The 14,136-nt window shown below is 43.5% G+C and overlaps 2 protein-coding genes across 4 annotated transcripts in view; both read left to right on the top strand.

The window, feature by feature from the left end:
• Positions 1 to 4,596, top strand: part of LOC143295090 (dynein axonemal intermediate chain 4-like) — a 49,013-nt gene extending 44,417 nt beyond the window's left edge. Inside the window, exons 22-23 of the mRNA XM_076606654.1 lie at positions 890 to 973; positions 2,918 to 4,596. Coding sequence (XP_076462769.1) covers positions 890 to 973; positions 2,918 to 3,073 — 240 coding nt within the window. The 3' untranslated portion in view covers positions 3,074 to 4,596. The remainder of the gene's footprint in view (positions 1 to 889; positions 974 to 2,917) is intronic.
• A 3,707-nt stretch (positions 4,597 to 8,303) lies between these two features.
• The window catches only part of LOC143294867 (uncharacterized), a 48,148-nt gene continuing 42,315 nt past the window's right edge, over positions 8,304 to 14,136 (top strand). The window contains exons 1-2 of one of the 3 annotated variants that reach the window (XM_076606385.1): positions 8,304 to 8,624; positions 11,023 to 11,577. In XM_076606385.1, the coding sequence (XP_076462500.1) occupies positions 11,420 to 11,577 (158 nt within the window). In that variant the 5' untranslated portion in view covers positions 8,304 to 8,624; positions 11,023 to 11,419. Of the gene's footprint in view, positions 8,625 to 9,243; positions 9,490 to 10,301; positions 11,578 to 14,136 lie in introns of those variants that run through there. The other 2 variants (XM_076606383.1, XM_076606384.1) reach the window with 2 other exon arrangements.

The raw sequence follows: 14,136 nt of genomic DNA, 5'->3' as shown, positions 1-14,136 counted from the left end.
ATGTAACACATTGTGTATGTGTGTGTGTGTGTGCACCTTGAGGGCAGATGTCAGTGACGTTGTGAAAATAATATGTAACACTTTGTGTATGTGTGTGTGTGTGTGTGTGTGTGTGTGTGTGCACCTTGAGGGCGGATGTCAGTGACGTTGTGAAAATAATATGTAACACATTGTGTATGTGTGTGTGTGTGTGTGCACCTTGAGGGCGGATGTCAGTGACGTTGTGAAAATAATATGTAACACATTGTGTATGTGTGTGTGTGTGTGCACCTTGAGGGACGTTGTGAAAATAATATGTAACACATTGTGTATGTGTGTGTGTGTGTGTGCACCTTGAGGGACGTTGTGAAAATAATATGTAACACATTGTGTATGTGTGTGTGTGTGTGTGTGTGCACCTTGAGGGTGGATGTCAGTGACGTTGTTAAAATAATATGTAACACTTTGTGTATGTGTGTGTGTGTGCATCTTGAGGGTGGATGTCAGTGACGTTGTGAAAATAATATGTAACACTTTGTGTATGTGTGTGTGTGTGTGCACCTTGAGGGTGGATGTCAGTGGCGTTATGAAAATAATGTGGAACACTTTGTGTATGTGTGTGTGTGTGCATGTGTGTGTGTGTGTGTGTGTTTGTGTGTGCACCTTGAGGGTGGATGTCAGTGACGTTATGAAAATAATGTGCAACGCTTTGTGTATGTGTGTGTGTTGTGTGTGTGTGTGTGTGTGTGTGTGTGTGTGTGCACCTTGATGATGGGTGTCAGTGACTTTGTGACCATATCTGTACCACTTCTGTGTGTGCGGGCGTGTGTGTTTGTACGTGCGTGCGTGTATGCGCGCGTGTGTGTGTTTGTGAGTGTGCGTGTAATTTGTGTGTGTGTGTGTGTGTCAGTGCATCCTGGTGGGGGACAGCGAGGGCCAGGTGGCGGTGTACGATCTACGCAGCATGCCCCCACCCCCTCCCATGAAAGAACAGGTGGGCTGACTTACGGTGCTGTCTGACACTGGACCACTCAGTGGTCACCTTCACCCCACCTCACTGCTTCTTGTCATGTGGAAAAGTGTTCAAAAATTTATCAACATCACTTTATTGTTGTCCTTTAAAAACTGCTGTTCATTTTTTTTCTGCACACACTCACTGCAAACAGTGATTACATATTGCAGTGATTATAAATACTATGATGAACTATTTAAAACTGATGTCTGATTATGAGACTGAACAGGACATGGATAAAAAGAGAATATGATAATCAGAGCTGTGTTAATTGCCGTTCATAGACAAATGATAGATTCAATCACACAGTAAACACTTTGAATACCAATGAACAAAATATAGCGTTCAATAAAGAAAAAGGAAAACTTGAGCACCAATAAACCTGAGCTTTTATCGTGCTCTTTCATTTAATTAGAACTTGGTGTCCGAGGTTGTTGAAGGAGGGGGCGGTAGTGCCCGTGGCAACAAGCTCCCGCTGCCTGTGGAATGCTATCTATGCTGTATGTCTCAGCCTCTGACAACCATATTCCAGCTCATGGCCTTTCCGTGTGGCCTAGCTTCTATATTCAACGGAGCCGGGTTTTGTTTGTTTTTTTTGTTTTGTTTTTCCTCACACGAGAAGGGGTGAAAGCGGGTCACTGGAAAAAAAAAATCCAGTTGCTTAATCGGATAGATGGGACTCCCACTCAGCCTGGGAAAGCAGAGAGGGATAACCCGAATGTCAAACATCCTATGGACTTGTTCATCCTTGCATGCAAAGACGTTGCGGTCAGCCAAGCTGTTGAAATCTTGAGGAATCAGTTTCAGTTTGTTTCTCAGTGAAGGCGGCGTCACTTCGGTCGGACGAATCCATATACGCTACACCACATCTGTCAGGCAGATGCCTGACCAGCAGCATAACCCATCGCGCTTAGCCAGGCCTAGAGTGCATGCTTATACATGAGTTTACCTAAGTGGATTTATTCTACAGAATTTTGCCAGACAACATTCTCGTTGTCATAGGTCCTTCAGTGCGCAAAGTGCGTGCTGCACACGGGACCTCGGTTTATCGTCTCATCCAAATGACAAGACTGCTTCGTTTGATTTTCCAGTCAAACTTGGGAGAAAGGGCGAGAGCGGGATTTGAACTCGCACCCTAACAGGCTCTCTACGGTTTTGTCAGCTGAGCGTCTTAACTATTCTGCCACCTTTCTCGCGGATTCAGCGACTGAGAAGGGGATGCAGCAGCATAGCGTGGCCCGCGAAGGGGTGTGTCAGAGCACGACAGACCACACGGCTGTCCCTGCAGTCAAACAGGTTCCCAGACACGCCCGCCACTGGACCCGAAGCTTCTGAGGACCGAGAGAGTGGAACTGTCCCTGAGCGACAGCTTTTTCTGCGGACATTTCTGTCAAGCTCATGTTGCCTGTGTACTATCAATTTTCAAGATTATGTGGCATCGTCATGCCTGGGTCCCGTGACACAACCACGAAAAGGATCAAACAACATCGACCAGGGCACCAGCCATTTACACAGACACCACTGACTCACCTGATGGGTCATTACTTCCCCCTGTGTGGTGGAGAGCCGGCGGCTCTTTCAGTGATCAATAGCATTCTCCACATTCGGGAAATTCTGTGCCAGAAATTTCGTTAAAAACACACACACACACACACACACACACACACAAAAAATATATATATATATATATATATATCTTTCTCTGTTTCTGTTGTTTCTGCCATCTCTTTCTTTCTTATTATCTGTCTGGGCGTGAAGCAGCGATGCTGCAACTGCTGCAGCTGCTAAAAAAATGTAAATTTAGCAATATAATAACAACACCAACAACAATAATAATAACGATAATAATAATACATATATCGATGATAACTAACAATTATTTGTCTGTTGTTCTTCGCTGGGTGACGTGTTTTGTCTCTCTGCCAGGCGAGCAAGCTGAGCGACGTGATCAACGCCAGTCTGGCCAGCCAGATGTGTTCTTTGCAAGTCAGCCAGTCCGCCAAGGAGTCCGGGAGCAGCTCTGGTGACTTTGACCCTGACAGCGTGGTTCAGGCAGTGTCCATGGCAGCCGTGGATATTTAACTCATTCTGACCCACAGCTACATGCCTGCTACAACTCCTCTGGACCGGCACTACACCACACCACTGCAGAAAAAAATCCAGGGTGGTTCACAAAGACAGGGAAAATCGATGGAGAATTGTTGATTAAATCGGTCAAACAAAGCTTCGTTTGCATGCTTCCGGAATCCGTAAACAGTTAAGTTTAGAATGTCAACTGTACCAAGCATGAATGAACAAAACTGGAATATCAGTGTCAGTAACTCCAGGATGCGTCACTGCGTTTGGACAAATCCATATAGGCCTACGCTACACCACATCAGCTGAGCAGATGCCTAACCAGCAGCGTAACCCAACGCGCTTACTCAGGCCTTGAGAAAAAAGTAAATGAATTAAACAAAAACAAACAAACAAACAAAAAAAACAACTCGAATGACGTGTACATGCTGGTATGAGAATACTCGTAACTGGTCCACACGGGGAAATAATGGTACAAGTTAACTCGTACCTGAAGTAGAATGAGTTTTAAATGGTTCTCGTGCAACAACTCATTCAATTCTTGGTGCTCTTTTCTTCTTTGGCTGCCTGTCACTTTTGTATTATGTCAGCTAGTGGATGATACTACTGCTACTATGACTACTACGACTACTACTACCACCACTACTGGATAATTCTTATAAAGCGCGCTTCACTTGCTCCTCCCTCCCACCCCCACCGTCCACCCTCCACCGCCAGTTTAAAAAAGGTGTAATATGGATAAGCTTTGATTTTCTTATGATCAGTTTGCCAGCACTATTTTGGACTCTCAGTATTTTATTCAACTGTTCTGTGGATGCTCCAGAAGGTGTATATGTAGAATTGCAGTAGTCAAGAAGGTGTGACATGACTATCAACAAGATGAACCATGCAGTAGCAACTTGACATATGTGGGCAAGTACAGAGTCCTCTGTCAGACTTAGTACTGCCTGACAGCTGTATATCATCAACATGCACACTAAGTTGACAGTGGTGATAAACAGTCACACCAGAAAGAGGCTGGTAATGCAGTGTAAAGAAAACAGGTCAAACTTTTCAAAAACCAGCCCTGCACTCTCCCAGAGATCCCAGAAGAAAAGCTGGGTCTTCTGAGGATCATGGCATGGTCAAGCATGTCAAATGCAACACTTGTGTTCAAAAGACAGGTCATTGACGCACATTTTTCATCTGCTTTGTTGAACAGGCAGCCGAGGCCGACTAAACAGTTCTGGAAATGGCATTCATAGCTGCTCCACAAGTTGCAGTTGGAGTTAAGTTGTTTTACAAGCAGCACAGATTATTTTTTTAGCAACATTCACACATTGTTTTGAATACAACACAGAATGCTGAGGAAGCACCATGCTGGAGATTTTATGTTGTACATTTTTGTTGTTGGTAATTTATTTGATTGGGTATGTCAAAAGAATGTTTTCACACATGTTTTCTTGCTTTGTTGATTGGAAATTATTATCCTAGAGCCGTCATGATTGGACAAGATGCCCTGAAAGCCTGGACTGCTGAAATGTGTTTGAAGCTTTCGTTGACATGTTTCCTGACCGCTGTGCTTTCATCAGTATGTTCGCTCACTTGTGTAACATCCTTATATTTGTTTGTTTTTCTGTTGAGAATGTTCATTTAGAGCCTCCTTAAAAATTAAGACATTTCTTGTGAATCATTAAAGAAAACAGTTTCAGTTTTGATTGGCATCAATTGTGTGTTAATGTACATGTTTGTTTCACATGACAGAAATTGTATCCTCTTAATGACTTCATGTGAATTATGACGTGTGCACACATACACACAAACATGTATATGGGCACAGGCATTGTATAAGGATGTACACAAACATGAACAAATGTTCTGAGAATACAAAAACTTAACAGCCGTCTGAGCTTTCTTTCCCCAGTATCCGACATGGACATTATCCATTCACGATTTCTGTACTGATTGTCTATTACTTTTATCTTTTGGTGCTTGAAGCCCATAATATTTATACATCGAAGTTGGCAATATCTCACACACATACAGCACAAGTACTAACAGTTTGCAAAGAGTTTGGTTTTTCATTAACATGGAAACAGACTAAGAACTGGGAAGGAAAAGAAAATTAAGTGAAGTAAAAGTTGGAAAGTGGAAAGAGAGAGAGAGAGCACAAACAGAAATATGAAGGAACAACAGGGTGTGTAGAGCCATCCACTGTGCTGGAGATGTATATGCATCCATGTGTTTTTGTGAGTGCGTGCGTGACCGAATGCTCGCGCGTGCGCGCGCGCATGTACATGAGAGAGAGAGACTCACCAATTACCAATACATGAATTGTTGGGACGGAGTATATAGCGGACGAGAATAACTTCCGTAGCATACTCTGCAGTAGGCCCAAGCTTACACTGCTTTATTTCAGTTTAAACTTCTGTTCTGGTACCACAGGAGACAATTACAGAGCTACATACACCACCACCACCCAATCCTCATAATACCCCTAACCCCTCACACCAGAAAACAAAACAAAAAGTTCAACACGAATAATTTGTTGAAAAACAAACCTGACCAAAAAATACGCCTCAATTTATACAGGAACACTGTGACTGAGGCGTTGTAGTCCACAAGGCCGAGGGGGTTACCGTAACCGTCTCCCCAGGAATAATGTAGACTAGCCTTAAAATGTTCTTTGGTGTCTGCTGAACTCATTTTTACATGTTCCCAATAAAACAGTTGGGACGTACTCAGAGTTACTGCCCTTGGCACAAGGGTACCCTCTCCCGCCCCGGTCAATGAAATTAAGACGAGCTCAACTTCAAACCCTCATCAATCATAATTTTATGAAAGAAACCACCACATAGCATATGTTTTCTTTTTCAATAGGGTCTTTTCTATCCGAATAAATATCCAGAATTGAAATATCTTCCTTATTTCTTTCACAATTAAGGCTTGTATTAGTCCACTATCAAATTGACGTAAAATTGTCCTGTCGTTTTATTTCATTACTTCAATATCACTCTTTTCGAAATTATTTTTATACAGAGACCTGCAGGGGTCTTGTACAAATTATTTCAGTGCACTTGGATGAACAATTGACCCTTTGGGGAGTCACACTGGTCGAGTTGCTTCCCCATACCCCCAAAATGCTGTTTTGCCAGGAATCGCCTCTCAATCGCAAAATCGTGTGGTTTTTGTGGCTAACATATACATATGTCATGTTCCCCTGCTTCAGAATATAACAAATACTGATTTGGGCTGTCCTTTCTGCACCCCTCCAGATAGATCCAAGCTTCTTCAGCTCTGCTTCAGTGTCCCGCCACCAGCTGTTCTTGGGCCGTCCTCTCTTCCTCCCCCCAGTCGATTCTTCAAATTTATAATGCAGTCTGGAACTTCCTCTACTTTTGACTGATATGAGATAGTTTTATGTTTGCTGTTTTCTTGACACCATTTCTTCTATCTCCTTTTACCATTACCAGGTCCACTTGAACACAAGCACTAAACGAATGTAAATGTGAATCATGATACCTAAAACTGTCCACTAGCTAATCATCAACAGCAAACTACAGGCAAAAGCACACTATATTTTCCCGACTAATATCGCTTATTTGCACGGTAAACATGTGTTTTGAAAGAAAATTCTTCAAATCAGTATTTGTTTATTCTGAAGCAGGGGAACATGACATAAGTAAACGTTAGCCACAAAAGCCACACGATTTTGCGATTTAAAGGCGATTCCTGGCAAAACAGCATTTTGGGGGTAGGGGACGCAACTTGACCAGTGTGACTCCAATGGGTCAAATGTTCATCCAAGTGCATTGACATAATTTCTAAAAGACCCCTGCAGGTCTATGTATAAAATAATTTGGAAAAGAGTGATATTGAAGTAATGAAATAAAACCACAGGACAATTTTATGTTAATTCATCGAAGATTTGATAGTAGGCCAATACAAGCCTTAATTGTGAAATAATGAAAGAAGATATTTCAATTCTGGATATTTATTCGGATAGCAAAAACCCTATTGAAAAAGAAAACATATAGTATGTGGTGGTTTCTTTTATAAAAGTATTATTTATGGGGGTTTGAAGTTAAGCTTGCCTTAATTCCATTGACCGGGACGGAAGAGGGTACCATTGTGCCAAGGGCAGTAACTCTGAGAGCGTCCCAATTGTTTTCTTGGAAACATGTTAAAATGAGTTCAGCAGACATCGAAGAACATTTTAAGACTGGTCTACTTCATTCCGGGGAGGGGGCGAGGGGAGGGGAGGGGTGCACGGTAATCCCCCTCGGCCTTGCGACCAGTTAATGAGTCATTGGTGACGTGTTTTATTAATTGACGTCAGAACGTGACGTGCGCTGTCCACTGCACTGCCGCAAAGGTAGTTCATTGCACTGCCACGAAGGTTGGCCGCGCCAAGTTAATGAGAGTGCGAAGAGACGGACGGCCGGGTGAGCAGAACTGCTGCAGAGTGATAAGCACTTAACCCACAGAGGCACGATTCACGACAGAGCGGATTGAACGAACGAATGATGAGCATGGCACTGATGCTGTCCATCCATTCATTCAGCTTCACCAGTTAATGACAGGACAAGTGCTCGTGACGTCAGTAGTGCTGTTGACGTCACTGATCCACACATTTGACACGCAACTGCATGACCGCAGTGGAAACGTTCGTTCCGTTTGTCAAAACACACAAATGGGCCTACACACACACATACATTCACACAAATACACTCACGTGCACTCACACGCAAACACACAACTACAAATACCTTGCACGTAAATACACGCACACAATACACACACACATACACACACACACACACACACACACACACACATGACGTATGCGAACAAATACACACACATAGTCGCACGCGCATGCATGCACACACACGCATGCACACATACAAACACACGCACAGCGACTTGACGTCAAGGCTGCTTATTTTAGTTTTGGGGTACGTGTTTTTTGCTCGCAGAGACGTACGCGATAAGAGGCTCAACAAACACCTACATCAACATACCTTACGACCACCCCTGTCTTCCCCTCTCAACCACCCTACCCCCTCCTCCATACCGCTCCCTCCTCCCTCCCCTCCAACCCCCCCACCCCTCACAACACTCAATCTTCTCCCTTTTCAACCACCTTCTCTTCCAGTTCCCTCATCCCCCACCCACCCTTCCCTCTCACCACCCTCCCCCCCCCAAAAAAAACGGCATCCATTCATCAGTGCAAGCAGCAAAGGGATTCAGCGCTGCCGAACTTTCCCAGCGGCAGCCCAAAGCTTCATACTTTCCTCGCAGCCAGCGCGCGATATGGGGCCCAACTAAAGGCCAGCAGCAGGAGAAGAAACGCACAGCTTTCTCCGATACAACGGGCGTACACGTAGCATTTCTTTCTCACATGTGGCTCAGAGGAACTCACTGCTGCATCTCTGCTTCAGATGTGGTGATGTGATGTGATGTGATGTGATGCGGACACCTCGCTACTTCTCGTTTCCATATATATATTATGTGTGTTCAGTTAATGTGAAGTGCCGCGAAATTAGTTTTCTGTGGAGAGTCCTTCACGTGAGAGGTGAACTTGCGATGGGTTTAAACGTTTCTCTGTGTGTGTGTGTGTGTGTGTGTGTGTGTGTTTGTGTGTGTGTGTGTGCTATGCGTGTATTGCCAGTGAGTGAATAGTTAAGATGTTTAAGGAAAGAAAAGAATGAGAATGAAGAGAGTTCTTTTACGAAATGATTTCTTGTCACACCGGGGGTATAGCTAATGGTTTCCTTATTTTATCTAGTATATAGTAAAGTGTGAATATAAAAGTAAATAGTGAATTAACCAATATCTTATTCTTAGGTTTCATTGTTGCTGATGATCAAACACACACACACACACACACACACACACACACACACACACACACACACACACACACAGATAGAGAGATGGTGAGAGAGATTAGACTGGAGGAGAGCCGGAGTAGGGGGTGGATGGGAGAGAGAGAAAGAGAGAGAGAGGGGGGGAGAGCATGGAAAAAGAACCCTCTCCCCATTTTCTGTCCATAGTTTCCATCATTTTCGGTTTGTTTGTTTTTGTTGTTGTTTTTCTGTGACTGCTATTTTCGAACAGAGCACAGGCTTGTTTACGTTCCAGCAAGTATTTTTCTGCACCTCTTCTGTTTTGTTGTTTACCAGTTTCTGCTGCTGACTGAACACATCCAGCTTCCTATCTCTGTCTCTCCCTCTCCCTCCCTCTCTCTTTTTCGTGCGCACAAGCGCCAAGACTAGCCCAGGTTCACGAATGTGTCTCAGATTTGACGTACTATGGTTGATTTGCTTGATTTGAAATGTCTCAGTTTTCAACCATGTTCTCCCGAGTATGAATAACTGATAATTACTGTCATGCAGCTGATTCTGGGTATATTGTATTGTGAAATTCTCCTTGCCAAAGTAATTGGAATGCGATGATTATGCTGTGGAAACTTGAACAGTATTAGTTGTGCATTACGTCTTAGGCTGAGCATGCACGTCTTTAGTGTCCATCAGTGACACGTGTGTGTGTGTCAGTGTTTGAGTGTGTGTGTGTGTGGTGTGTGACTGAACCAATCTCTCTCTCTCTCTCTCTCTCTCTCTCTCTCTCCATATATATATATATATATATATATATATATATATATATATATATATATATATATAGCCTACATAAAACATATACATACATACATATATATATATTGCTTTGCGGAATTAAAATCATCCCCCAAGAATAAATGCGCAGTGATCAAAGAAGGCAGTGGGACAATTTCCGGATTTGAAAGCTATGTTGTAGCCTACATAGATCCTAAACCACCCCGACGAAAATAATCCTTGACGTCATTTCTCATGTCACCGATGGGAATTATCAGTCCGGCAAACTGCGGACAGCGCACTTCAGACCACCTGAGTTTTCTCCATTTGTCTGACATGCAGTCTTCTGTTCGCCCAGTTCTATTTCGTTCGTTGACTGAGTAACAGTATCACGCTTGCTGATACGACACTTCTTTCAGGCTGTCTGTCTGTCTGTCTTTCTTTCTTTCTTTTTTTAATTTTTTTTTTTTATCAAGTTATCTATTTATTTTATATTTGTTGATTTATCATTGTGTATTTATTCAAACGCACACATGGTGTTACGAGTAAATTATTTGTCATGGTTCATGATTTTATCTCTTAAAAAAAAACAACAACAACGAAAAAACCTTTGTCATTGGATGTGTTTTGTCCAGGTGTTTAATTAACGCCTGTGACTCTTCAAGGCTGTCCTGTCGACAAACCGTCTGCTGAGTCACATTCAGTTGTTGAGCTTCCCTGTGACAGACTCCGTCACGTTTGTGCCAAAATACAGAACAGCAAAATACTATGACGCTGCATTCTGAGCTTGACTACGTGTTCCAACACGTGACAATACCGGTGCAGAGACCATTCACCAGTTTCAGTGCTGTTTAATGGTCAGTTATCATTGACCTACTTAACCTCCAAGGTTAACTCTCTCCATACGAACGGCGAAAGAGACGACGTTAACAGCGTTTCACCCCAGTTACCATCATCAAAATATTGCAAGCGGAAGGCTCTTATACTGAAGACGTGAATGTTGACAAAGAATACCACAATTCTGACGACGGAAGCTAAAGGTTGGGTCATTCAGACACCCACTGGACATCCGAGGGGTCTGTGTAGAGGAGAAGAGAGGACTGGCCGTACTGAGTGAGTTAATTGATGTATTGAAAAATACGCCCAGACTACCACAGAGATTTTTCATTGAGGAAAACAACAACAAAACATGGAAATATCAGTGATGACAGGAGAAATCACCAGCATTAATTGATAGAAATAAGTGGGGGGAAAAAAAAGCTTATAACTCCAAAGAGATTTCTGGACTGGTGGGTTTTTTTTTTGTTTGTTTGTTTTTGTTTTTTCAATTATCTGGATATATATATTTCATTTCAGGAGAGGGGAAAAAGCCTTTTTTTTTGTTTTTTAAAATCCAAACGTGGTGCCACGATCGGATCGCAATCCTTCGTACAATCGAAATCAACCATCAATCCTTCGTACAATCGAAATCAGCCAGTATAAGGTGAACCCTCACTGCGCTCGCCTTCAGCATCACATAGAGAGCATCACCATCACGAACCACAACCACTGCCATCCCTCGTCATCAAACCTCACCCACCACCACCACCACCACCACCACCGCCATCGACCACGACTGGAAGTCCGACACAGCATCCGTCACTCTTCCTTCCAAGCAGGGGAGGCAATTTCGCCACATATCCTCCCCCCCTCCCGCCCCCACACACACTCTTCCTGCCTATTTTCTCCTCCTCTTCCTCTTCCCCCGAGCATCATGAGTCTGTCCACTTCCATCGCTTCCTACAGGGGTCCCCGGAAGCACACGGGGTCTGGGTCGAGCTCCAATCCCAAGTCTCACGGCAGCACTTCCAGCACCGGAAGTGGGAACCGGAAACAGCAGTCATCCAATTCGGAAGAGGAAATAGCGCAGCGGTAAGTCTCGTCTCAGAAATAGCTGTCTTCTGTCTTCTTCTTCTTCTTCTCTCTCTCTCTACTTTTTTGGGGGGAAGGGGGCGAGGGGGGGGGGTGCGGGGGGGATGGTTGTGTTTTGTTGTTGTTGTTGCTTTCATTTCGTTGTTTTCTACATGTCTAAAGAGGAAGGTGGCAGAATGGTTACTACGCTTATCAACCAATGCAGAGAATCCATGAGGGTGTGGGGTTCGAATCCCGCTCTTGCCCTTTCTCCCACGTTTGACTGGAAAATCAAACTGAGCGTCTTGTCATTCGGATGAGACGATAAACCGAGGTCCCGTGTGCACCACGAACTTGGCGCACTGAAAAAGAACCCATGGCAACGAGAGTGTTATCCTCTGTAGAAGAAATCCACTCTGATAGGCACACAAATATATAATGCAGGCACTCAAGACCTGACTGAGCGCGGTGGGTTATGCTGCTGGTTAGGCATCTGCCTGGCAGATGTGGTGTAGCGTATATGGATTTGTCCGAACGCAGTGACGCCTCCTTGAGAAACTGAAACTGAAACTTCTACGTGTCTGATGTGACTGTGGTATCTAGGCCTGTCTGTTGATCGGTATGTGAAATATCAACAACAAAAAAAGAAAAGAAAAAAAAAGAAAGTATTTTGTCCCTGTGTTGGTATCACGTATGACTATGCTTTTGAGATACACTCGTGACATGTAAACTTTATGTCTGTGCTTTAGACACATAACAAATATATAACTTTGAATAAGTAAGAATCGTTTAGATATGAACAACTTAGAAAGGATCTGCCAAAAAAATGAGGCCAACTTCTTGCTATCAGGCTCCCTGTTTTTTTGTTTGTTTTTTTGTTTGTTTGTTTTTTTGTTGTTGTTGTTTTTTTCAAACCAACAGACGAATACACACTGTCTACGAAATACTTCTCTCTTTTAAGTTTACTCTTTTGACTGGCTTCCCGGGATGGTGGTTATGTCTGTTAAAGAAACAAATAAATGCATAGACATGTAAATATTGATCTGTTTTCATCAGTGCGTGTCTGTCGGTCTGTTGTGTTCCCATGTCTGTAGGAGCCGATCTGCATCAAAAGCAGTCCGCCTGCCAGATGTGCAAAACTTGATGATCATTGTACTGGTCTGTAACACGAATTCCCGACATAGGAAAATATCTTTAGAGCTGTCGGCTTTTGATGTGTTCTTTTTTTGGGGGGGGTGGGGGGTGGGGGGGGGGGGTGGGGTGGCTTGGGGGGGGGGGGGGGGGGGGGGGGGGGGCGGTGGCTCGCGTTCAGAGATAAGAAAGATGATTATGGCTTAGTACTCGTATGTTATACAAATTCCAGGAATCCTTGCAAATCACACCAACTATCTTGTGATGTGTGGTTGTCGCGTTCTAAGACTAAAAAGGAAGATCGTCTGTTTGTGAATCGAATCTGATAAATAATCATCTATCTTGCTATCTGTGTAGCGTCCGCGCATTCTAATAAAAACAACAACAATAACAACAACAACAACAACAACAACAACAACAGCGACAAAACAACAGCAACAACGGAAAACAACAACAACTGACAAACAAACCAACTGCCAAACCCACCACGCTTCCATAGCGTACATCATGAAATTCATTAATTGGCAGATTGCAGCTTGTCCCCCTACACTGTCAGATAAACGGTGGAATTCACCACAGCCACGTAAACTGCACGAGGAACGTACGATGTTTCTTGATTGTTCCCCGGCATCCACCGCTATGTCTTGAGGCTGACACTGCTTCAACATGACAAGCTCGCGAAGCAAGGCAAGAGCTGATTGGCTGATAGAGCGCACGTGAGGAACAGGAACCGGAAGCGATGATCTGTTATTTTAAAACATTTATTTGTTTATTTTTTATCGATTTTTTTTTTTAAATTAAGCGTAGCTACATTCGCCTCATATGTGAGACACAGCATACCTCAAAACTCAATGGATTTCTCATCTCATCCAATTGCCAGAGACCCTCACCACCATCAGTTCAACTTGAAGCTTTTGTACAGCTCTGAACAAACAAAGCGACTGATGCAGTCAGCAGATCGGGCAAGGGCTGTAAAAAGAACGGAACAACGAACAGACGGAGTATGGCTACCAAAATGACATGGTAAAAACAGTCGTTTCCATCCAGCTCAACTCGTAGAGGCGAGTGATTATGAGAGTTGCAGCCCATGAACGCAAAAGGAGAAGGAGGAGAAGAAGAAGAAAAAAAGAAGAGTATGACGATTGATTAACACGTATACTAAAATGATTAATAATAGAAATTGATGTCGACTGAATAAGAAAACCACAGCATGTCATTCAGTCTGAATCTGAGAATCCTGCAACACCTAAACGGTGAATGGGTGACACTCACATGCATTCACACCTGATCACCCCGACCTAATACACTGCCAACCCCCAAACCCTCCTTCCTCATACGTATAGGTACGAAATAAGTGGTACCGAAACAGCCAGGTTTGAGTGAAAGCGTCTGGAGCACGCTAAAACTGACTATGGGCCGAAACTACGTACATGTTTTGTTGAGAAACGG

This window comes from Babylonia areolata, chromosome 20 (assembly GCF_041734735.1).
Source record: "Babylonia areolata isolate BAREFJ2019XMU chromosome 20, ASM4173473v1, whole genome shotgun sequence".
NCBI lineage: Eukaryota > Metazoa > Mollusca > Gastropoda > Neogastropoda > Buccinidae > Babylonia > Babylonia areolata.
Note: the sequence above shows the minus strand (reverse complement) of the source record. Positions and strands in the feature narration are given on the sequence as shown.